Raw genomic sequence first — 24,858 nt, forward strand, 5'->3', positions numbered from 1 at the left:
CTTTTTTTTTTTTTTTTTTTTTAATCAGAAACCCTTGGAGATTGCTATGCTATCTCTCCTAGCCATGGTCATTCTTGACATCACGTTAAGTGTTAAGACTCCCTTTGCGGTCATTTTATTTGTAATAGTGTCTTGTGTGTTGTGTCTCCTAGCTCTACATACAAACCACCACGCTTACAATCTCCATGAACCTAAGTGCGTCAGTGGCGCTGGGGATGCTATACATGCCGAAAGTGTACATCATCATTTTCCACCCCGAACTCAATGTCCAGAAACGGAAGCGAAGCTTCAAGGCAGTAGTCACAGCAGCCACCATGTCATCACGGCTGTCACACAAACCCAGTGACAGACCCAACGGTGAGGCAAAGACAGAACTCTGTGAAAACGTAGATCCAAACAGTAAGTACCTCTTCCTTCCTTGCATCTGCCTGTGCTGCATCCGGAAGCTCTCGGGAATGTGGTGTGTGCTTGCCTTTCTCGGAAGAAACACTGGAACCATTCTTGTCTTAGTGACTTGGGTTGCCTTGAGGAATGCTAACATTTTCTCCTAAGAGTCCTGCCTTATTCTCAACACCCTTTTCTTTTTCTCACCATGTTGGAGGCACAGCTCACAAGTGGGAAACCTCCCCTGCCCCTTGCTTCTTGTTCTCTGGTCCCAACCCTTCCCAACAAACACCCTTGTTGCACCTTTCCTGTTAGGGGAACAACTTCCTGTTTAGGAAAATGTTTAACACCAGATTGATCTCTAGCAGTAGGAATGAAATTAGACTATTTAAGAATTTTAGAATCATAACTTCTATCCACTGGAACATGAATGAGGAGAAAGCTATGATTCTTTAGTAAGCAAGCCTTCTAGACACACAAACATTGGAAAGCTTTCATCCAAGTATATAGGCCCAGACTCCACAAGGGAATGGCATCCCCATGTGGGAAAGACATCTACCACATCACCACAGGAGAGTTCCATTAACTGAAAACTAAATATCATGAGTGGGAGCAAGGATTAAATGTCAGATTTGATATGCCACATGACATATCTGTAACCTCTGGGTAGCCTTTGTTCACCCCTGAAAATAAACCTAAACAAGGTAGGCATAAAAAAAGTATCCAGAGGTTAAATGCATAGAATTCCCAATTGCTAATTTTACAATACTGGTGTTATAGTGAATTTCAAATTAAAAAGGAGACTTCTAGAATTTGTTTTCTAGAAATATTTTGATCAGTTTCATATAGAATGAAGTAGAAACAAGTGTTCATGATACTTCCTGTTTTTAAAATGGAGGGGGATTCAGGTTGTAAATTCAGTCACTCGCGACATACTATTTTTCAGTTATGAGCTGATTTTGTTGTAGCCAAAGCCTTATTGCCAAGCCAAAAGAATTCCTAGTTTAAATACTATGAAGCAATCCTTTATGTCTGCAGCGAGAGAGAGATCTTTAAAAGCCAGGAGGCAGTGGAGTGTGATCCTGACAGATACTGTAGAGAGATCCATGATCTGACACATCTCCATTTCTAAGTGGTTGGTTGGGTGAATATTGTACAACACTTTAAGAATTCATAGAGAAGATAGCAAAGTCTCAGTAATAACATGGTGGACCTCCCTTTGACTTTTCAATAGAAGAGTTTCTGGGATAAGGGAAGTGGAAGGAGACAGATCACCCTGAGAGAAGGGAGAACCAGAATGGGCAGAATGAACAGGCTCTGACCTTGGGTTTCCAGAGCAAATGGTCAGTGGAGAGAAGTGGATGGCGGATCGCAGTGGTATTCAATGTGATGTAGGAAGAGGCTTCAGGCTGAGATGGACCTGGGTTCAAATTCAAGCCTCTCACTTACTGGCTGTGTGACTTTGAGAATCACTGAGCTTTCTTAAAGCTTAATATCTATGTCATAACTGTCATGAAATATCATGCATCTGGAAAATAGTTGAGCAAATAAGTGTTAATTTCCTTCCATTCCTGAAAGACAAAAATCTTTGCCTGAAAGTACATTTCAGCGTGTGTTATTATGTAGATATGCTGGTGCAGTTAAAGGCTAACTGTACACCAGGAAGTAGATAAAACTAATTTACAAAAAGAAATATTTCCATGAACATACCTATGCATCTATTTATATGTATATTTGTATTAATAAATATAGCTGCGTATTTATACCTCTATAGAGTTTTATTCTAGAACCCCTTGTCAATTTGCATTTCACAAGACCCTTATCCTGGAGACATCCCAATAACAGATTTACATTTATATCTGTACACACACATGCACACACACACACACACATCAAGATATGCCTAAAATCAAAAAGCAGAAAATATAGTCAAAACTCTAAATGTATTGAAAAAAAATGACCAAAATAGAAGTTTTTAATTTGGACAATTAATTCAGTACTATGCTACTTAAAAATAATTAGCTTGAAACAACGTTACTACTGTTGTTAACTTTTAATGATTAGGTTCTATCCCTATTGAAGCTGTTTGGGGTATGATAATGCTAATACTAACAACACTACTAATATTACTACTACTAATAATAATACATCAACTGTCCTTTGAAATGGGCATTATGCATAATGTCGTTTATGGACTCTCTTTCTCCTCCCAATAACTGTGGAATGGGGTTATGATTCTCATTTACTGAAGAAACCTAAGCTTAGCCAGATTAAGGAACATAACCAAAGTCACACATCTAATTAGCAGCACAGGGGGACTGAACCCAGGTCTGACTCCCAAATCCATGCTTGTTTCTCTTTGCTGCTGTTTCTTGGGAGGTGAGTGGCATGTTGTAATTCCAGCACAGTACTTACGCTTTTGGCTTCCACAGTTGGTAATACTTGCATATAAAGAATATAATGATATATTGTGGCAGACTCTGTAGTTAAATGTGCTGTGAAATGTATTATTGCTTGAAGTGTTATCTATAAAGACAGGATTAACGTGCGCTCAAAGAAGGCTGCCTGGGTAGAGGCCACATCCTACTAACTCAAAACCCAAATATCTTATTAGCTGTATCAGTCACAGTAAGTATTCCATTTGGAATACATTGGGTGCCTCTCCCTTGAAAAGGCTTTATTGACTCTTGTCATTATGATTGTTTTGGTGCCCACACAAAGATAAATCAAATAGAGCCTTTATCTCGTAATCAATCCAAAAGATTTTGAAAAATTGATTTAGTTCTTTTGGACTTGTCTGTCTAGACCAGCGGTTCTCAGCCTGTGGGTCGCGACCCCTTTGGGGGTTGAACGACCCTTTCACAGGGGTCGCCTAAGACCATCGGAAAACACATATATAATTACATATTGTTTTTGTGATTAATCACTATGCTTTCATTATGTTCAATTTGTAACAATGAAAATACATCCTGCGTATCAGATATTTACATGACGATTCATAACAGTAGCAAAATTACAGTTATGAAGCAGCAACGAAAATAATTTTATGGTTGGGGGTCACCACAACATGAGGAACTGTATTAAAGGGTCGCGGCATTAGGAAGGTTGAGAACCACTGGTCTAGACACTCCCTAAACATCTTAAAGAACTTGACTAGATATTTGCTGAACCATGGGAGGAAATTCATGTACCTCCAAACATTGGGGTTTCTGAAGGCCCAGCTCTCAAAGGTCAAAGAGGAATTTAAAGACATTAACCAGATAAAATCTGCCCAACAGAACTGTGTGTGGTGGTGGAAATGTCCTAGCCACCTGTGGCTATTCAGCGCTTGACATGTGGCCACAAAATGAGGAAAGACACGTTTAACTTTGCTCCATTTTCAAGAGTTTAAATTTAAATAGCCATCTGTGGCTATGGCTACCATATCGGACAACACAGCTCTAGAAATTCTCTCTCTTAACAGGCTGAGATTTCATTCTAGGACACTCAGTTTGAGCCCAGATTGGAAATACCTCCCCAAGTTTCCGCAGTAATGATGATCTGAAGCAAAGTTCACTTAAAGAAATGAAACATTTGACCTGAGACCAAAGTGCAAACAAATAGTTATTTTAAATGATCCAGAAGGAACCACTGATAAGGAAACAGTGGTTTCACAGGGAACAATTACACTCGGACACCCAGCCCTGAGCAATGCAGAAATGGTCACGTGAAGGGAAAGAGCGGTAGTGAAAAATTCAATTCATGAAACAGACAACTAGACTATTCTGGTGCGAGGGAACATTATTACTATATTTCACTAAATGCCAAACACAGCTCTGGTAATCTCAAGTTTCTGAGCTCTGGTAACAGAGACAAAGAAAATATTTCCTGAAATTAAGCTGTCTGGTTAGAAGAAAACAGAAGCACAGGCCGGGCACTTGGAGAAGGAACGTGTCTTTCCAAAGGGGGAATTCTGCACACGATTCTCTGAGGGAGGGAATCGGAGAAGTCCAGTTTCCAGAGTGCGCAACAAAGTGAAGAATGAAACAGAAATCTCCCCTTCCTCATTGTCGTTCTGAACACAGTCTCAACGTGTTTCGACCCTCAGTGTTTTCATTTCCAGCAGCTCTGCTCCATCCCTGCCGCCGCCCCTGGTGCATGTGCGCTTCTGCCCATCCAATGCCACTGCAGCTACCTGTCCACATAAAACCCAATCCGCTGGCTCACCGGGAGCAGAAATCAAAACTGCCCTGGCACAGCCTGACTCTTCCCCAGGAGGTTCCGTTTTCCTCTCAGGTTACTTCTTCCGTTAACATGCCACTGTTTGAGAGGTAAACTTCTCTCTGGATGGAATACACAAAGAGCATCTGCTCACTGGGAGCATTAGATATTGGGATGCTGGCTGGTTTCCGCACTGACTGCAGAGCAGCAGGGGGGAGAGGGGTGTAGCTCAGCGACTTCCTGAATTTTTACTTATGCAAACAAGATTTCTGTTGCTAGAGGATCAGAAGAGCCTGACCTAATTTGCAAAGCTTTAGACCTGGCTGCCATGATGCCTTCTCCCCATCCCTGACCAAGAATCAGGGCACCTCAAGCTCTGGTGCTGGCTTCTGCATTCTGAATTTGCCATGTGGCCGGGCACCTTTTTATTGCTGACCTGGCAGATGTATGTTCATGGCAAATTGATTGTGCTTGGGACTTGGCTTCTCGCTGGCCACCAGGACCCGTGGCTAGTTGGATGGTCATAGTGACTGAGGCAGCGTGAGTTCATTGAGATGAGTGGGTAAGACCTGCTGCCTCCTCACCTGGCTGGGTCAGAACCAGATGTGACTTACCCTCTGGTCAGATACTCCCTAGTAAAGGTGGTGAGAAGGAGCCCTAAGCTACTTTTGTGCCAACCTAGCATCTTTTCTAGGCTATTACCCCCAGGCCGGGCAGAGAAGCTCCTGGGCTGTTCAGAGTTAGCTTACTCTGGGGGCTCAGTGGTAACTTGAGATGTCAGGCAGGTGGACACTCCCTTCCTGGATGTGGGGGTACTTGACACTGAGTACTTGACACCGAGTACTTGACTAAGTACTTGACACTGAGATACAGGTTTGAATATACACCATGTACAAGACGAGTTTAAACCAATGAGCATATTGTATGGTGAAGCACATTTAGTTTTATTTTTGAAGCACATTTTAGAAGAATAATTTTCACCTAAAATAGAAAATTTATAGGAAGATATATTGCATATAACTGTATTCTTTTTAAAAAATATATTTTTTTATTGATTTTGGAGAGGGAGAGAGATAGAATACATCAGTGATGAGAGAGAATCATTGATTGGCTGCCTCCTGCAGGCCCCCCACTGGGGATCAAGCCCACAACCCTGGCATGTGTTCTTGACTGGAATCAAACCCAGACCCTTCCGTCCACAGGCAGACGCTCTATCCACTGAGCCAAACCAGCTAGGGCTCACTTTGTATTCTGGTGTTATTTTTCTTTACTGCCACTTTTGTATGTATGGTCAGAATATATATAAGTAATTTGTGCTATTCTCAAAGAAGGTAATTATTACATAAAATAGTTGAACTGTCAATACAAGGAGATATTTGATTTAAAAATGTACACAGAAAATACCTGCTGTAAAATGGATATGCACAGCTAAGCCTACACAACTAACCATGTCTAGAAAATTCTGGAACACGTGCCTGTGCTGTGTAAATTTGTTAAGGTTTTGTTTTGTTTATGTGCTGCTTCCTCATTCGTTAGAGCCCTAGCATTCTCAACACTGTGTTCTTGGCTTCATCCCCTGGACTAGCCACGCAGGCTGGTCAGCGTGCCTGGAATAGGCTGGGGATGAAAGGGATGGCGACAGGAAGAAAACAACTCTGACCAGACAGATAAATTTTGGGGGGGCTGGTTCTCTCAACTGCTCCACCTCAAGCAAGTCAAGCCAAACTGCCTTAAACCAAGAGGCACCAGTACTCCCATGTTCAGAGGTACCTGAATTGTGGTGAACTGGTCTACCAAAGGCTACTGACCCCACTGAAAGAGTGGCCATGATGTCTATGGTCTCTATTGCAGCCTCTTCCTCAAAAGAAAAAAACAAAAGAATGAGAAGGAGTATTGTTTGAGCATTTATTTTATACATACCTATATATTTACTTTTCCTGTAGACTGTACACCACCAGTAAGAAAGAGTGTACAAAAGTCTGTTACTTGGTACACTATCCCACCAACAGTATAGCTTTTGCCTGCTTTCCAAAAGGTAAGACAAATCCAATTTTTATTTATTTGTGTGTTCTTGTCTTTACTGAGAATTAGAAATGTTTCCATGAAAATTGTGCATGATTGCCTGTACATCTATGTATGTGAAGAGACGTGTTTTCAAGGATGATCTGTTAACTAAGTTTGGTAGAAGGAGCTGCAATAAGCCACATGCTGGTGTGTTTTCTGGAGAACATCTGTATGAGCATGTATGCATTGGTCTCTCCTGAAAAGGGAGCCAACTATGGCAGAATTAGCACTGGTCATTCTGATACATACTCTACTTTACAACTACCAATGGTGGGAGATTATTTTTAAAATGTATTTTTTCACAGTCTAGTTTTAGAAGGCAATTTTGAAAACTTACAGGGAGAGAGGGGTGATATTTTACAAGCCTAGTAAAACTGTTTGTTCTGGTTTATTTTTATTAAATAGATTCAAAGAATACATCTTCCTAGACATGTATTCATTCAAAAAAAAAATGAATGTCCCTACCACCTTAAATCCGAAATGGTCTTGGTTTGTTCTTTGCAGCAAAAAAAAAAAAAAAAAATGAAAAGGGGTTTGCTGGCTGAGCTGGATAATGTGTTGAAGATGATTTGTGGCTCCTAGTTCTGCCTTGGAGAAACACTGAACCAACTTCAGTCATTTCACAGAGCTGGGAGAGGTCCAATAAAAGAGCACAAGACTCTAAAAATGCATTTCAACGTTAGCCAGACCCAAGAATCACCAATAAATATCAAGGGTATTCAAACTAATAGCTTTAAAAACACAGCAAATAGTGTAATGTGTGAATTGGACATGGAACCAACTGCCATAAGAATACTAACTGATTCACCATTGATGGTTACATATCACTATGGAAGAATATTAGTGGTCGTATTATTACCTCCCTCCTTCATCCTAAGTGATATTGTAACATAGTGGAAAACAACACTTCCAAGTCCAGCTGGAGGAGGGTATTCCAAACGGAGGGAAAATAAACAGTAGAAGACATGGAGTAAAGTTATTAAAAGCATGTGGTGGCTTTGAATTAAAGGGTTTCTTTTGATTTCCTCTAAACCTCCTATTATGCTTATAAAATAGAGAGACCTATCTCTAGAGGGATCCTGAGAGAGAGAGAGAGAGAGAGAGAGAGAGAGAGAGAGAGAGAGAGAGAGAGAGATATGTCATACCATGGGAAAGGGAAATATTGGTTCAGGATGTGGCTAGTCTCTCTTTTCTACGTGGCTGATGTGGAACTTTTATCAGATCATTGCTATGTTTCTTCCATCTTTGTTCCTGTAATGGTATACTAAGTACAAACAATATCTTGCTCTTTTGAATCCATTTAGCACTCTAAGACAAGAGTACTTCCAAAGAGTAATTACATTTTCTGTTGATTTTAGATGGATGCGAGCGACTCAGTCTTTAATTTCAGACGTATTGTTCACCGGGTTCTTTCCTTTCTCCATATCAACACGATCTGTCCTAGTTTTTAAATAGGGCATTCTCTTCTCCCAGTGACTGTATAACTGTATTCCAGTGAGATTTCAAGTTTTTGCAGTACAAATGCTTGTCAAAACCCTGCAGCTCATCACTTAAATAGTCCTTTTCCAGGAGACTGCCTCGGAATAAATGAGAAGGAATTTTCCCTGGGTAAAAATGGTAGATTTAATCTCAATCCATTAAAAATTCTCGCTAGCTCCATTCTAAGTTGATGCCTTTTGGTTGAAAGGGTGCAAGATGAAAGCGGTCCCCAGTCAATCTTTCAGTAAAAAATATGTATTTTTAGGATTGCTATTTAGAAGTAAACTTTTTCGCTAGAATTGTCTTGTTTCAAGGATACTGAATAGGTGTTCCCTTTCCTGCCCATTTAGAGGTGGCTTTACAAATTAATGATAAACATGAACATAGCTACTTAAAAACGATGGGGAGTGGAAGCTAATCTAAGTTTTAAGTTTGTTCCAAGAAGGGAGGGTATCACCTTGTATGGGTTACAGTCAGACCGGAAATCTCGGCGCACCATGAAAGAAGCTTCAGGCTATGTGTTCAAATCCGTTTCTAGGCGGTTGTTTTCAGGGAGACAACACAGGCAAGAAAAACCTAGAGGTTCAAAGTGAACTTTCCATAAGACTGTGTTAGTAAGACTTCTGTTTCGGCCCCAACGCGCCAGCAAAGGCGCCCTCTAAAGAGCAAACGCACGCCTGCTTGTTGGTGTTGGCAAGAAGCAGGTTCAGACTGAGACGGAGCAGAACCCCACGCAGCTGGAAAACGCACCCCATACACTGCACCCGCCTTCGACACGCACTCTGGGCCTGGCAGCAGTGGGAGCAGCACTGCCTGCATCTTTTGTCTGAATGTTTTTCTACATTTGAAAACTCTGCAAAGTGTTATCAATCTAGTGGCATTTATTTAAAAATGCAATTAAAGAAAAAAAAGCCCAATTAATCTGGCTTCATCACCAGGTCAGGAAACTGTTTTGTTAGGAGGTAAATTTTCAAACCAGAGGATGGTGTTCTGATTTTTAAAACTTTGTTTAATTCAGCAAATATGGACATTTATTAGCCCTGAGTATTTTTTTACAAGGTATGTTCTTCCATGCAAGTACACTGGTTATACTAGTGGTGGCATTTCATTCATTTATTAAATGGATTATAAAACATTAATACTCTCTTATTTTCTATAATTACTATAAGGGGGTCATTTCACATTTCTACAGTTTGGGAACTGGACATCCAACTTTTCTATTATGTCGAGACTCTCTCCTCCTTAACATTCACTGTGATGTTTCTGAGTTAACTGGAGACTCCCTCAATTTAAAATCCATTCTGAAACTCTGTAAGTGAAGCAAAAAGAATATATGTCACCTGACCTTTGACATGAAATCACCTTAGAAATAAATGCAGCTATAAATCTTTTCGGCATATCTTTCTGCCTAAGAGCTTTGTGAAATGCCATCATTTCTCTCATTGGGTTTACAATCTCAGCAGCCTCAAAAACCAATTAATATTTGCCATCTCTGTTCTTCCACTTCAGCTGAACTTAAAGAATAGGATGAAAGTGCATGTGGCCAGGATTCCTACTAGTTTGTAACATAAAAGAAACACACACACACACACACACACACACACAATATCCCAAAGGCACAAAAACTGTGTCAAGTTGTTCTGTTTCTTTGGTTGGTTTTTTTGGATGGGAGAGTTTTATTTACTATAAACCATTATGATGAATAACTGGATGGAAAAGAAAATGAACGTAAACATAAAAGGCAAGATGAACTTGAAAAAAAATACAACAACATTATTGCTACTCATTCTCACTGGGAAATATATGATGTCAATAACCAAATTACTTTTAAAAAAGTGGCCCATAGATTAGGTTATAGTAAGTGCAGTCTCATTTTTAGTGCCATTTATTTCCTCAGGGTAGCGAAAGGTAAGGACAATTTTTAGCAAAACTAATAATGCTTAAGGAACAACTCCTTCCTGTTCAAACTCTTTGTGTCAAGTTTTACATGGGAGCATGTCACAGCGCCACCTGGCCAGGATTAACTATAAGAATAATATTAAATTGGGTCAAAGAAACATTTGTTGAGCACTGTTCCTCTGGGTCATCCCTGAACTGACTAGGAACTGGGGACAGAAGCGGACAGTACCCTCAGGTAGCCCCGATCTGATGGAAGACTTTAAGGTAAGCAGTTATAATTCAGAATGACGGGGGCCCTTAGGAGAGGTCTACGCGAGTGAGGCTGAGCTATGTGAGCAGAGCATCACCAGGAGGTGTGGTTGGAGCTGGTCTTAAAAGAAGAAGGACTCCAGGCAGCCACAAAGAAAGGGCACTCAACGCAGGACACACATTTGCAGAAAGAACCTGGAGAACAAAAGAATATGGTGCCCCAGGCCTACAAAGCAGTCTGTGAGGCTGAGGCAGTAGGTGTTCAGGCAGATAGTTCAAGGCATCTCACAGGGGAAGCAGCCTGGGCATAGTGGGACCTCATCATCTTTAGCACGGGGCCTGGCAAATCTTAGAAAATGAGCTCGGAACGGAGTACGAAACCTAACATACCACAGGCTCCTAGCCTTACCTTGGACGCGGTACATACCCAGTAAATATCTAAGAGTGGGCATTTATTAAGAAGGAGAAAATGCTAAGTCTACAGCTTCAGCAAGTAGAATTGTGTTCTCCCAGATCAGACCTCGATGGTCACACACGCTGCCCTGAGAAGGCAGCATGTAGCCCTGATGTCACAAGTGTCATCCCTGTGCTGTTGCCTTTATGTGCGACTTTCAACCAGCCAGGCAGGACTGCATCTGCAGGTGTGGAATTGATGTACCTTTGATGAGTGAGCCCCACGTATAAAACCAATCAAGTGTTATTTCTATTTCTTTCCTGTTATGGACCACGGATATCTACACCATTTTTCTTTCAAAGGGCACCTGGACTTCAAAGTTACCAGTAGAATTGGATCCTAAGTACTTGGTTTAAATAGCTATAGCGTCTACTAGTGTCTACTTTGGTAAAAACATAATCAATAGGTGTTTTTCTTTATTATTATTATTATTATTAATGCATCTTCTTAGAGACTGGCATTAAAGACAGATTTTATCTTGTAGGCCCCAGGCACCATTTGCATTTGTAAAGAAACAGTGTGTGTCCTAAACCAAGGTCAGTTCATCTCTACAATCTTCCTCCTCCCAATTACTGTGAATGAGCATCTTCTCTGGACTCAAGTGATGGTGACTTGTTTCTGCCTCCCAAGGACATGGCTCAGCTTCGAGGATTTGTTTTCCTTTCTTTCTTGTTTTTTTTTTTAATTTATTTTTTATTTTTGGCTGTGCAATGGAACTTGGATGCATTTTAAAATAACTTTCTCTAGGAATCAAAGGTAATCATTATTTCTCTTAATGATCCACATGAATATTCTCATTTTTTTTCTTTTCAAGTTTAAAATTAGGTTTGAATTACCTCTATGTCTCTGCCCTCTTTCAGGGTAACCTCAGAGGACCCCAGCTTGCGTCAAGAGGCCTGAGGACACGCCTCCAAAGCCTGATCTTGCTGAGCCGACCCAAGCACTTAGAAGAACATGACAGGAATCAGCAATCCCCTTGCTGTAAGTGTTGGTCCAAGTATCAGTTATGACCTTGTGTGTCCTGTTTTTTTGTTTTGGTTTTTGTTCTGTTTTTCCCTCTGGCCACGAATAAGGAAAACTGGATCAGGGTCCTAACCCTGACTCTGATACTTGGGGTAGCATAGCTTACTCACCTCATGGAGCTCCGAGTCCCATTCTTCCTGATCTTCAGTTTCCTCTTGGATAAGGTGGGAGCAAATTTCCTTGCTGGGATACCACAGAGGTGGCGTGGGAGCACATAAAGGAAAGCCCTCCTTTACAAAGGGCTGTGTGTAGCACCGTTAGTCCCTGCTTGTCTCTGTTTTAATTGGCTTTCCTTTCTCCTCTTTTATGGGTGGGTGCATTTTTGTCTACCATAAGCCATCAGAGTCGAAGAGGGGTGACATCTAGATTGCCCAGGAAGTCAGGCATCCTTTCCTCTGGCGGCACAACCAGCCCTGTTCTTGAGATGGCTCACTGTGGTCCTGTGATGGCTCATTAATAGCTTTTGTCTTGGTGGAATTGACAGGCCAGGCCATCCGTCACTCAGCCAGGCTGCTATGGGACAGCTAGGCTCATAGCCCCTGATATATGAACCACTCCATGTGATTAACTTCGACAGGTAACTTCAGGCCGGCTGGCACGCCGAAGAGCATTTTAAGTACAAATAACAGCTCTGGGACATGTCTTGAGTGATAGAAAAATGACCGAGTGCAATAGCGTCCCTTAATCTTTGCTTGGGAAAACACATTAGGTTTCCTTTGGAGACCAGGATACTGCAACAACATCAATTAACAAAACCTCTCAGAGATCTTCGTTGATACTTTGAAGTTTGGTATTTTTCAAGCTTACTTCAAAAGGAGAACTCCGTGGAGGGCCAGGCTCATTCATCTCCGTCTTCAAAGGACCTGGCATAGTTCTTTACAGAAATTTAATAATAACAACAACAATATCAATTACCATGATGATAATTGCACCGAATCATCCCTATTGCTACAGCCTTACGAAGTGCTCAGCCATCCATGGAGACAAATCTCATTGCCCCCACTCCGCATAGGAGGCACCTGGCTCAGAGCTGTGAAGCAAGAGGCCAGGCACACACCATGCGGGGCCCAGTGGATGCCTGCAATCGGGTCCTCTGGCCAGAATCCTTTCCAATAGGTCTTTCTGAGCGGAACTTAACAAAACGTCTCCGTCTGCATCATCCATCTAATCAGCATTTGTTTGTTGTTCTCTTCAGTTGGTTCCTGAAGATGAGCGAGGCCCTCCGGGGCTTCAGGTTGAAAATCACAATCTGATTTCAGGGCCATTTGGAATGAGAGACGTGGCCTCTTTTTCCATTTTTTTTTCCTCTTAATGATACTGCAAATGATGAGACTACTTGATGCTATTTCACCTACTCTTGGATTCTTTTGATCATTTGAAAATTAAAGAGTATAGTTCCTGCCTCTGAGAACATGGCCTTCTAGAGCTGGAAATGCTGAACTCTTGAGAAGTCATTGAAATCCACTGAATAACATAATCAAGACCTACAGGTCATCCAGGGCTGAGCACAGCCTGTTCGCAGTTAAAATCACAAAGCGTCACCTCCCGATGGCTCTAAGCAGACACCACCTCTGCATACGGTGATGGGGTTTGGCATGGAAACCTAAGCAAAGGACAAATCCAAAAGAGGACTTGGTAGCATTAAAACTGGACATTTTCCTCTCCCACGAATGTGGAACGCTAATCCCTACCACAGCTTCATAGCCCGTTTCTTCTCTCTCTTCCTTCATCACAGCAAGGCTGTAGAAAGACACTGGCCACAGGCTCATTATCATCTGTGTTAGCTAAAAAATTTCATTAAGCTGGCCACCTAGGATTAGCATGAAAAATGCTAGGTTTTTGTTCTTGGAACTTAATTCCTCTTTCCCTCATTCTTGTCATGTTTGCAAATTTCATTTGCATTTGCATTTCCCTGGGTGTGCCAAAGTCCAGACTGAGACTTGAGCTGTTGTTTCCATTCAGGTGAAAAAGTGCAACCGCACTGACCATCTGCACTGGCCTACAGTCAGGCGATTGTCCCAGGCAAGTTACCGTTTTTGCACCCTTCTAAGCATCCCGGGGAGGCTCTGCTACCCAGCCCGCCGATGCATTCAATGAATGGAACAGACCTTGCCCCGTTTCCAGTATGGGCTTAGTCCTGGGGGGTCCTCATCACGTACCAGCAATGTCCTCTTGATATCCCAAATAAGGAAACATTATACTGAAGTCTTGAGACCTTGGCCCACTGGAACCTTTTCTTGGGGCTTTAAGAATGACGTCAATGTCACCAAAGGGGGGGCAATCCCTACCCCAACTCACCCCTGAGAAAGCCAGTCTCCTCCTGAGTACTGAATTCTTAGTCTATTCTTGGTCAAGTAGCAGGGACAGTAGCCCCAACAGGGCTCCTACCTGACGCCCATATAAAGGAGAACAAAGTGGAGTAGGGGATCAGCGTGTGGGACTATGGTTTAGGCCACGCAGGCTGAATGCGGACACCTCCCTGTGCCCCGGGGCACTCCATGGGTAACGTGGTGGTTGTGAGGACCACAGAAAGCACAGCTCTCGGACCGGGGTTCGGCACGGGGGTGTTCGGATGGTAGGCAGCAGTGTCGCCATGGTGTGCCCTAAATTAACTGGATGTTTCTGCTTGTGTTCCCTCTAGGAAAGAATTTGGAGATTCCAGTCTGATCCTCTGCCCTGCCATCTCTTGTACCCATTCTCCTTCTGTACCATCCGCAATAAAGTGTGCGTGTCAAGTGATCCGTCTGCCTCTGATTTTTCGTCTGAAAACACCTGCAGGATTTTCAAACCGAAATATCCATACCTCTCCTGTCTAGTCTTCGACCTGTTTAGTATTGACCCTGTTTTAGAGCAATGGTGTCTTAAAGCCAAAATGTTACTGCGCTCTCAGAGGAGCCACTCAGGGAACCACACCGAGACGCACTCAGCTTTCATCGAGTTTCATAGCACCGCGTATTCCCCGACGGCAGGCCTCCAGACAGCAACACGGTCGCCATCCTGGCGACTTTACATTCAATTACTACCACCTGTTAGTACCGGATATGTAAGGAAACACCAAGGGCCAATTTCAAAATCCGATTTATGGCCAGAAATGTGCCAAGAAGAAATCTGAAATGCACTTGAGTTTATACTTTGGTCGAATTTAAATCCTTTGTTCCCCACCCTGATGCTCATCAAAATGTCACGCGTGCTGAACGCTCTTCCCCAGGGATTCCGATGCACATCCAGGTTCGGGAACTTTCGTTGACAATCCTGCCTGATAATCAACACCCACATATGGTGTTGATGTGATGGCGATCACACAGTAGAACATTTTTCAGGATATTAAACAGAATGATTTTTTTTTAAGTGTTTTCAGGTTTATCACACCAGCGGCATTCACCACGTTCCCAGGAAGTCCTCTCTGTCTGCCTGCTCGCACTGTGGGCAGCTATTTCAAGGTCTTCTCTCAAGAGATCTTCCAGACTGGTGTTGCAGACTAAATAAAGATGATGCTAATTGCCGAACTCTATTACTGGAGCGGAAAACAGCACCATCTTTGTTTGAGGCTGCATCTCCATGACAACATGGAATAGAAAACGGGGGAATATTTCTTTTTTCCTGAGCTCAGTGGGCCACAGGATGTGTAGGCAAAGGGAGTTGACACATCCTTATGCAATTATTCCAAGCGACTCAGTAGGGCAACTCTGAATTTATTTAGCCCTGAAGTCCTCAAAGAGTGTATATTATTTTTAAATCGTTTTTCATGTTTTGATGGTTTTCATGCCTTTCTGCCCAATCAGGTAGTGAACAGGGCTGAGATCACCCGTGCTCCCATGTCCTGTGGTTAATAAATTCACCGTCATCTTATGGAGAGGCAGGCTGGTGCACAGGTTAAAACTGAGGGTGCTAGGGCCCTTACTCCGAGGTGCTAAATCCAACTTTGCCTTGCTCTAGATTGTCATGTGGGCTCAGTGCTTACTCTCTGCACATCAGTTGCCTCATCTGTAAAGTGGGTATAATATTAGTAATTACCTCCGAGAGTTGTTCATTAGGATTAAATTAGTGCATATAGCCCAGTTGGTGGGGTTCAGTGGTTAAGTGTAGATCTATGAACCAGGAGGTCATGGTTCCTGATCAGGACACATGCCCGGGTTTCAGGCTTAATTCCCAGTGGGGGACATGCAGGAGGCAGGCAATCAATGATTCTCATTATTGATATTATTGATGTTTCTTTTATATATATACATACGTGTGTGTGTGTATATATATATATATATATATTTTTATATATAATCAATATATATATATATATTGAGTTTTTACAGACAGGAAGGGAGAGGAATAGAGAGTTAGAAATATCGATGAGAGAGAAACATTGATCAGTTGCCTCCTGCACACCTCCTGCTGGATATTTCTATCTCTCTCTCCCTCTCCCTTCCTTTCTGAAATAAATAAAAATATACTTAAAAAAATAAATTAGTGCATATAATGCATAATACAATGCCTGGCATATAATACAATGCTCAGTAATTAGCTGCTACTCTTCTAGTTATGAATATTACCAACCGAGCTATAGCTTCTCAGCTTACATGGTGGGCACTAGTCACACTTGGCTGTTTAAACTTCACTTCGTTGGAATTAAATAAAATGAAAACTTGCGTTTCTCAGTTGCACTAGCCACATTCCGACCGCTCAGTGGACACACATATTAGTAACTACCAAGTTAGACAGCGAAGATACAGGACATCGCCATCGTCGCGAAAGGTCTGAGCCATCACCTAGCCATGGTAAACAGGAGAAGGAGACCTTCCTTATTGTAGAGATAGATAGCTTTTGTTCTTAGCACTCTCCATTGACTGAAAACACAGTCTCTCATGAGAGCATGGGGCCCATTTCTTGGAGTATTTCTTTTATAGCCTCTAAACAGTGGCTTACATTGTGGAGTGGGCAATAAATACTGTGAACTAACAACAAAATGTTTTCCAAAAACGGTTTTCTCTCAGTTGGGAAGATCCCCTCCATTCCTTTCATACACGATTTATAAGGCTCCGTGGCAGCTGACTCTGAAGTTGCACATAATTCTTGGAAAGTAGGCAAGGTGGCAGGGTGAACCCACCAGGTGTCCGGTGGTGGGACCCTGTAGCCAGCAGAGAGGATGGTTTTCTGAATCACCACCCAGACGGAAGCCGTGTGTCTGTTCACGTGTTGTACCCACATTGTTCAAGGACAGAGAGCCGAGTTCAGTGTTGAAGGGAGTGAACACAGGCCCTGGCACAATCTCAAACAGCACTGGTGGGCACTTCTCACCTGTGATTGGCCAGTTTTGGAAACCTGATGTCAGCTGGGAACTGCTTGGTCCTTTTCCTCACTGTCACGTCACCATATCCTCCTTGGCCTGCTTATGGCTAGCTGCAGGCATCAGTGCCCGGTCGCTGCCTCACCCAGTGTTTAAGGATGAGGGAGGATACAGGCAAAAAGGAAAAGTCTGTCCTTCTCGACAAGCAGACATTCTATGTGGATCACGGACAGTTAGTAACGTTACACATTGTTTAGAGGGATCTCTGCTATCAATTTCTGTTTGGGGAGAACTTCTGCAATTAAGCCAGCGTGGGACGTTAGGAACAAGAGCCGGTGTACCACCCTCTCCCCCAGGACAGCTCTATGCCCCTGAAGAGAACCATCCCCCAGCATCTCGGATGCTCATTCCAGAACTTAAGCTATAAAACGGATGCATAGGGGGAGGGAAAGTAACTGTTGCTTTCTATTTCTGAACTTTTAAGTGCTCCATTTTTTTAAGGAAAACACACACAAAATTGATTATATTGATCACTAAATAATGCCAATAAAGTAGTATCAATGACCCCATGTTTTACAAGTGCAGAAAAAAAGATAAAAAGAAAAATAGAGACAATTTTTTAAAAATCATCAATTAACTGTTACAATCAGCTTGCCCTTATACACATTTTATAGTTTTGTTTTCTCATATGCCCGCACACACAGCATCTCATTCACCACAGGGCGTCACATGGAGGGAGGTGGCGATGTAGTCTGTAGATACACAAACTATATAGCTCAGAGGGTTCCAGGTATTAGTGACAGAAGTAGCTTAAGGACCCATCACATCCAAGCATCTCTTTATGAAAACCTGCAGTATCTTTAGACTGACAAGTTCACATTTACACCAAGGAGAGAAAAATCCTTCATTATAGAAGATTCAGATTTATAGTGCATTCAGGGGGAGGGGAGAGAGAAGGAACAAAACTTTTTTATTTTACCTATAGATGATCACCAGCAAAGAGTAGCCACTGGTGGCCTTATCTACAGAAAGTGAACAATCCAAAATGGAGAAGAAAGATAGGTTGCTGAAGACAAGGAAGTGGATTATCCACACCAGATAACATCTGCTGTGTATGTGCCCAAGGCCGGGGAGGAGTGTATTGTGTGTGATGGGAGGAAACAGGGCTCTGTATTGCACTTTGTTAAGCTGTCGTCCTCAGGCACCATTAGAGCATGGTTTAGAGACTCTGCATATGCCAAATTGAAATCTGGGCTTCTTATTGTTAAGCAAATAGCCTTGTGAGGCTTACTAAAGAGAGTAAATGCAGTTTGAAAAGAAAGAGAGAACTTAGTCTTTCTTTTGTCTCTACTCATCTTCCTGTCAATGGAGCCTGACCCCCAACCAACCCGTGTGATTATGCAGCCTTCCTTGTTGTAGGGCCTGGGCTTAGCGAACCTAGACAGGACTGGCCTCAGCTCCTCCGGGAGTTCACAGTGCAGAGGAGAAGGCAGAACATCTGACTCCTGTCAGACACGATACACGGATGCACAGAAGGATGTAAAGAGGCCGGGAATAGCCATTTGCTCTCATGGGGTGACAAGGGGACATTCTAACTGTGGCTTAAAAAGCAGGCCAACATGACAGAGGGTGTTCCAGACAGAAGGACCATCCTCTATGAAGTCACAGGGCATGAGCTGGTGCCAACATTATTAGATGCTGTGTCAGATAGCAGATCTTGAATTCTTTCTGAAACCCAACACTATTCCAAGTACTTAGCATGTATGAGCTCGTTTAGTCATAAAAACCTTATAGGATATGCATCATTAGGCCCATTTTACAGATGAAGAAAGTGAGGCACAGAGATTGCAAATCACTTTCCCAAAGTCACCCAGAGAGTAGGTTGCGCCTTCTGAGCCAGAGGCCATGCTTCCGGCAGCTGTAGTGCCCCCTGCAGTGATAAGGAAACGGAATGTTCGAGGAAGATCCTGTAGCTACAACACAGGGCTTCTCCACCATGGCACTAGTGGTAGCTGGGGTACACAGGTGCATTTCAGAATGCTTAGCAGCACCCCTAACCCCTAACCACTACATGCCAGAAGCATCTCCATCCTGCCATTATGCACATCAGAAATGTCTCTAGACAACTGTCCCTCAACACTGTCAAATGTTCTCTGAGGACACAGATGCCCAGTTGAAAACCACTGGACAAGCGCATGGTGTGTGAGGCAGGAGAAAATATATTAGAACTCACTGCAAATAGCCTGCAATTCTATTCTGATGGCTGTGGGAGTGAGCCCTGCAGAGAGAATGGGGCCAGTTGGGGCTTCACCAGTGGGGAGCAGCAGAAAACAGAACCGGAAGAAGCATTAGGAGGTTCTGTGAGAGACAAGGCACGCCTCTGAGTTCTCAGCTACAAACAGGATGTGTTCTCAGACTTTATACCTTGCGTGTTCAGAAATCCTAAAGCTACAGATAGCGAAGGATCTTCCATAAGCACAGTGCAGAAGTCAGGCAACCATTTCACCCAGTGTTCCCCGAAGGCAGCCAATCCTTGATCTGAAGGCTCAAAACTCAAAGCCTATTTCAGCTAAGAAAGCCTCTGAATCTGGGGAAACACTGAACACCCTGTTTTCTTAAGAAGCTCCCATGTCAGATTCCCTGTCGCTGCTTGAGTGTGAAAACGATGTGTCAACTTTGTAGGGACATTTACTGGACACTTGGCAACGTGAAAAAAAAAAAGGAAATATTCTTCTCCCAAGGCCCTAAGTGGACAAAATGTCAAGCCAAGGAGTATGTGTTCCGAGCAGAACTTTTATAAACAGGAAAAAAGATATATGCACCTTCTAAATATTCTAAGATAAACATGTCACTTTTCTAAAACAAAAGATGGCTTTCAAACAATCTAATTCAGAACTGTACCTCAGGTGGGGAAGAAACACTGACCTAAGGGTACAGTTCCATGCCGTCCTCAAACCTGAGCCTTCTCCTGCCCTGTTACCTATTTTGGCTTCCAGTGAGCTCTTTATTGTGTCCCTGGGAAGGATTAGGAAGAACTCTTTGCTTATCCTCTTTACAAAACTGCCATGACCATTTGGAATTGAGTGTTGTTCCAAGCCTCTAGCCAACATCATAGTTTTTAATATGGATTTCTGTGAAGAATAACTCAATTTCCCATGAAAAGTCCTATGATGCCAGAAGAAACAAACATTGTGTCTCTGACAGAAAGCCAGCCTCAGCCCAGAGTCAAGGGCTTTCAAATCAACATGGTATAACTCTGACACAAGCATCTTCCTCTCTCAGCTGCCTAGTATGTCAACATGGGGATTTGAAGTCCCTCATCCACCAGGTTCTTTGAGGTTGAATGAGACGGCATATGCTGAGGTCCCAGGATGTGGTCTGATGCATGGCTGGCATCAATAATTGGTGTCCCCTCCCATTCGGTGTTTAAGAGAATCATTCAGGACTTTGGAGAGATCAGACCTACCTGGGAACTCTTGGAGACTCTTGTGTTCAGATAAGACCACGATCTGCCTGCAACAAGAGCACCTCCCGGCCACTTTGTGACCCTCCCTCAACTCAAGGCAGAAACCTGACCCCCACAGCCCATCCATCTCACTGTGAGCTCTGACTGGGAGGACTGGGAGGCTGCTGTGGTGGGATCCAGGCCTCTGCATCAGCAGTTCTCCTGGGAGCAACAGGCCCTCAGCTCGCGTGGTAGTGGGGGAAATAGGTAATAGAGAACATTGTCTTCAACAGCTTTGTTTTAAAAATGATACTGAAGTAGAATGCTTCAGCCTAGTTCAGGCATTCCACTAATGACTTGAAATTTGAAACAGCTGGGTTTTTTTCAAGCTTTACAGAGTATCTTGGAAGAAGATTGCTAAGCTTTTAAATTCTTCATAAATAGTAAATAGATTTATTCATAAATGTCCTGTAAAATGAGCTTTGTTCCTTTCATTCGGAGGGAAGTTGCAAATTCTGATTAAACATGATAGATCATTACAGAGCAAGAGCACCTCCCGGCCATTGTGCGGGGAGAACAGCCACGGAGAAGTGCAGTTTCTGCTCTGATGAAAGGCATGTAAAGACATCAAATCCCAAACATCTGCCAAGCACTGTTTGGGGGGAGGACGGGGCCACTGAGCAGTGTCTTGTGGCAGCGTAAGGACAGCAAACAGCCGGCATGAATGTAAGCAGTTACAAGGTGTCAGGAAGAAATTCAGATCACAGGATTAGGTGATCAGCCCTCATTTCATGGGTGACTCCTTCCTTAGAAGTGAAAAAGCTTTCTTCTTCTCCAAGACAGATGTTAACAGAACAGAAAGCGAGCAGCCAGAAAGTGCAATTGAGAAAACCCCAAGAGGGCAGCGCAATGAAGCATTCCCACCCCTTTCCTCCGGGGAACAGGAGCGTGACATTGCTTAGACTAGTTGGGGACCGTTGATATCCAGCTTGGGTTGGCACTGGAAGCAGCCCCAGACGTGCTTGGGCCTGCGCAATAGTGAGGGGCTTTGGCAGAGCTACAGACAGGACCCTTCTGGCACGCCACCCAGCCTTCCCAGAAAGTGCTCTCATTCTCATCACCATTGATTCTCCGTGGCCGCTGTGGGCCTGGGGCTGAGCACGTGTACAGAAGATGCATGCAGTTGCCTTACCTGCACTCCATCCCTCTGGCCTTAGTTAAGAGTTGGAGGAGGAGTGTAGATACACGGATGACGATATCACTCAGAAAACGCCCTCTTAGCCTAGAGTGGAGGGTCAGTTTATAGGGATTCCTAACAGGAGGTGTTCTTCACTAGAATTATTTGGCAACTGCACACGAAATTGAACAGAGCATAGTATTCTTCGTGCCATGCAGGCCTGCTAATAATCATCCCCAAGCAGACATATTCCCACGCTAAGTTCCATAATGATAGGAGGTGTTTTTCCTCCTTGACATTGTGTCACCACCTCCTAGCGCAGCCCCTGGCCCATGGCGGATGGCAATCCCTTTCAGAGCTGATATATTAAACACTGTAGGCGTGGCGATGCCTGTATTTTCAACTAAGGTGAATTCAGACCCACGGGATCTATAGGGAAAAAAGGGTGGGATGATAGAAGGAAGCGAAGGAAAGAAAGCCTGCTCTTCTTGCTTTCCCTGTTCAGTCAATCTAGAGCCAGGCCTCCACTCCTGGGGGGAAGTGAAGCCTCAGCAAAAATGCAAAGAGAACCCCAGTAAGTAACTCTGGACTCTTCGCTTCCACAGTAGCAGGCCTTATGGATAAATGAATAATGTGAGGCAGGGCTTCTCAAATTTTAATGCCCATATGCTCACCCAGGGGTCTTGTTAAAATGTAGCTGTGGATTCACTGGGTTGCTTAGACTGCATTTCTAAGGAGCTCCTGGTGCTGGCCATGGTGCTGGTCCTTGGACCACACTCTGGATACGTGGATTGACTACCAGTGAATGCGAACCTTTTGAGCTCAGCGTGTCAGCATTTTGAAAAAAAAACCCTAACTTAACTCTGGTGCCGTGTCACATCTAGAAATTTTTCGATATTTGCAACCATAGTAAAACAAAGACTTCTATTTTTGAAATTTATTTTATATATTTAAATGCCATTTAACAAAGAAAAATCAACCAAAAAAATGAGTTCGCGTGTCACCTCTGACACGTGTGTCATAGGTTCGCCATCACTGGCTAGCCTTTGAAGGAAAATTCTGACATGCCCAATGCTTGCCAGGCATGCGGACTTTCAAACCTAACTCCTTTGATAAGTGTGAATCCACTCAGTGAATCGAACCTCACCGAATCATTGTAGAATTGAATTACATAGTGAATATGAAAACTTGGCATAATTCAGGTGGCTATTATTATCTGAAGGTGTTTCTGTCTCAGCAGAAAACATAAAAATATGGCAAGTTGTAATTACATATATGAGGTGTTTAGGTTTTCTTGCAAGTACAATGGTTTAAAGCACCTGAGTAATAAAAGACAAATAATAGAGTATTCAAGCCCCATTTACACTGTCATATATACTGATCTTAATTGCAGACTGCAGATTTTCATCTAGTTGCTAACAGTAAGTCGGCTCTTAAATAGTAAGGGGGAGGAAGGTGTGTGACTTATCATGAACAGTCTCAGAGTACAAAACCACTTCTGGTTTTCATATGACATTTCAAAACTCAAAAAGAAGTTCAAAAGAGAAAGATAGTAGTAGCTAAACTAATGCAAATACTAGTCCAACATTGAAGTCTATTTTTTTTAATTTACTTTCATTGTTGAGGGTATTACAGATGTTCCCCATCCCCCCACTTTGAGCCCCCTGAATGTGGTTCCTGCCCCACCCCACAGGCCTTCACCACACTATTGCCTGTGTCCATGGGCTGTGCATATATGCATACAAGTTCTTTGGTTAATCTCTTCCTCACCACCCTCCCCTCTGAGATCTGTCCTTCTGTTCCATGCTTCCATGTCTCTGGACCTATTTGTTCATCAGTTTGTTTTGTTCATTAGATGCCACATATGAGTGAGATCATGTGACATTTGTCTCTCTCTGATTGGTTTATCTTGCTTAGCATAATACTTCCAGGCCCATCCATGCAGTCTCAAAGGGTAAGAGATCCTTCTTTTTCTACAGCTGCATAGTATTATAATTGTGTAAATGTATATATTTTCTATCCACTCATCTACTGATGGGCATCTGAGCTGTTTCCAGATTGCGGCTATTATAAGTAATGCTGCTATGAACATAGGGGTGCATCTATTCTTTCTGATTGGTGTTTCGGGATTGCTGGGATACATCCCCTTAAGTGGGATCCCTGGGTCAAATGCAAGTTCCATTTTTAATTTTTGAGGAATATCTATGTTTCTCCCTTTCTCTCTCTCTCTTCCTTTCTCCTCTAAAAATCAATAAAAACATATACTTGGGTGAGGATTAAAAAGAAATTTTAATAAACCCTAATATTCTCAACTATTTTTTCATGAAAACTTAAGCTTGGTAGACATAATCAATATGATTACCCCAAGCTTTGAGTCATTCCCCCAGATCCATTAACACTATACATCACAGGAATCCAAGAGAGCAATACCATATCCTACTATGCAGTCCTTGGATATCAAGGGCACTTTTTGGAAAAAGTGGCTCAGGACAAATCCACTAGGATAAAGCATCTGAAAGCACCTCCTCCTGCAAATGATGATGTTAAAAGGTTATGTTTACTCTATAGTCACTCATTCCAACAATATTCAGTCTGAAAGGGACAGCTGTTAGCATCCTGCATTATCGTCAGAGCAAAGTCTGCGCTGAAGCCCACATGCTCTTGTAAAAAGTGCAAAACCGTGGATCTACCCAGATGCAAAGAAGTCAGTCTACTGAGAACACAGATGATCCAATAATAGCTAATAAATGTGAAACTGTAACAGAGAAAGACCTCTGGGAACAAGAAGTACAGACAACTATGAAAGTTATCTACAGAGATCGAGAGTTGCTTTCATAAAATGGCCTGAAGGATGTGAGGTTATAAGTAAACACAAAGTGTGGGAAAAGCCATACAGGCAAAGGGAAGAGCATGTGCAAAGGTCCTGTTGCAGAGGCCCGGCAACTATGGAAGACTGAACAGAGGCTTGTGTGGCTAGAGTGGAGAGAGAGAGTGAGCGGAGAAGTGTGGCTCAAGATAAAGCAGGAAGATAAGTGTCAAGTCAGACCAAGCTTCATAAAACAAATTAGAGATGTTTGCCTTTGTTCTAAAAGCAATGGGGAGCCATTGAAGGCTTTTAAGAAAAAGAGGTGAAAAAATAAAAACATAATCTGACTCACATTTTTAAAAGAAATCATTCTAGCAGGTGTGCAGAGCAATAGCTCTAC

At 42.8% G+C, this 24,858-nt stretch overlaps 1 protein-coding gene across 1 annotated transcript in view; it reads left to right on the forward strand.

Moving 5' to 3' along the window:
• The window catches only part of GRM7 (glutamate metabotropic receptor 7), a 754,621-nt gene that overhangs the window by 699,241 nt on the left and 30,522 nt on the right, over positions 1 to 24,858 (forward strand). The window contains exon 9 of the mRNA XM_059662903.1: positions 153 to 399. Within this exon, the coding sequence (XP_059518886.1) occupies positions 153 to 399 (247 nt within the window). The remainder of the gene's footprint in view (positions 1 to 152; positions 400 to 24,858) is intronic.

Source organism: Myotis daubentonii, chromosome 14, assembly GCF_963259705.1.
Source record: "Myotis daubentonii chromosome 14, mMyoDau2.1, whole genome shotgun sequence".
NCBI lineage: Eukaryota > Metazoa > Chordata > Mammalia > Chiroptera > Vespertilionidae > Myotis > Myotis daubentonii.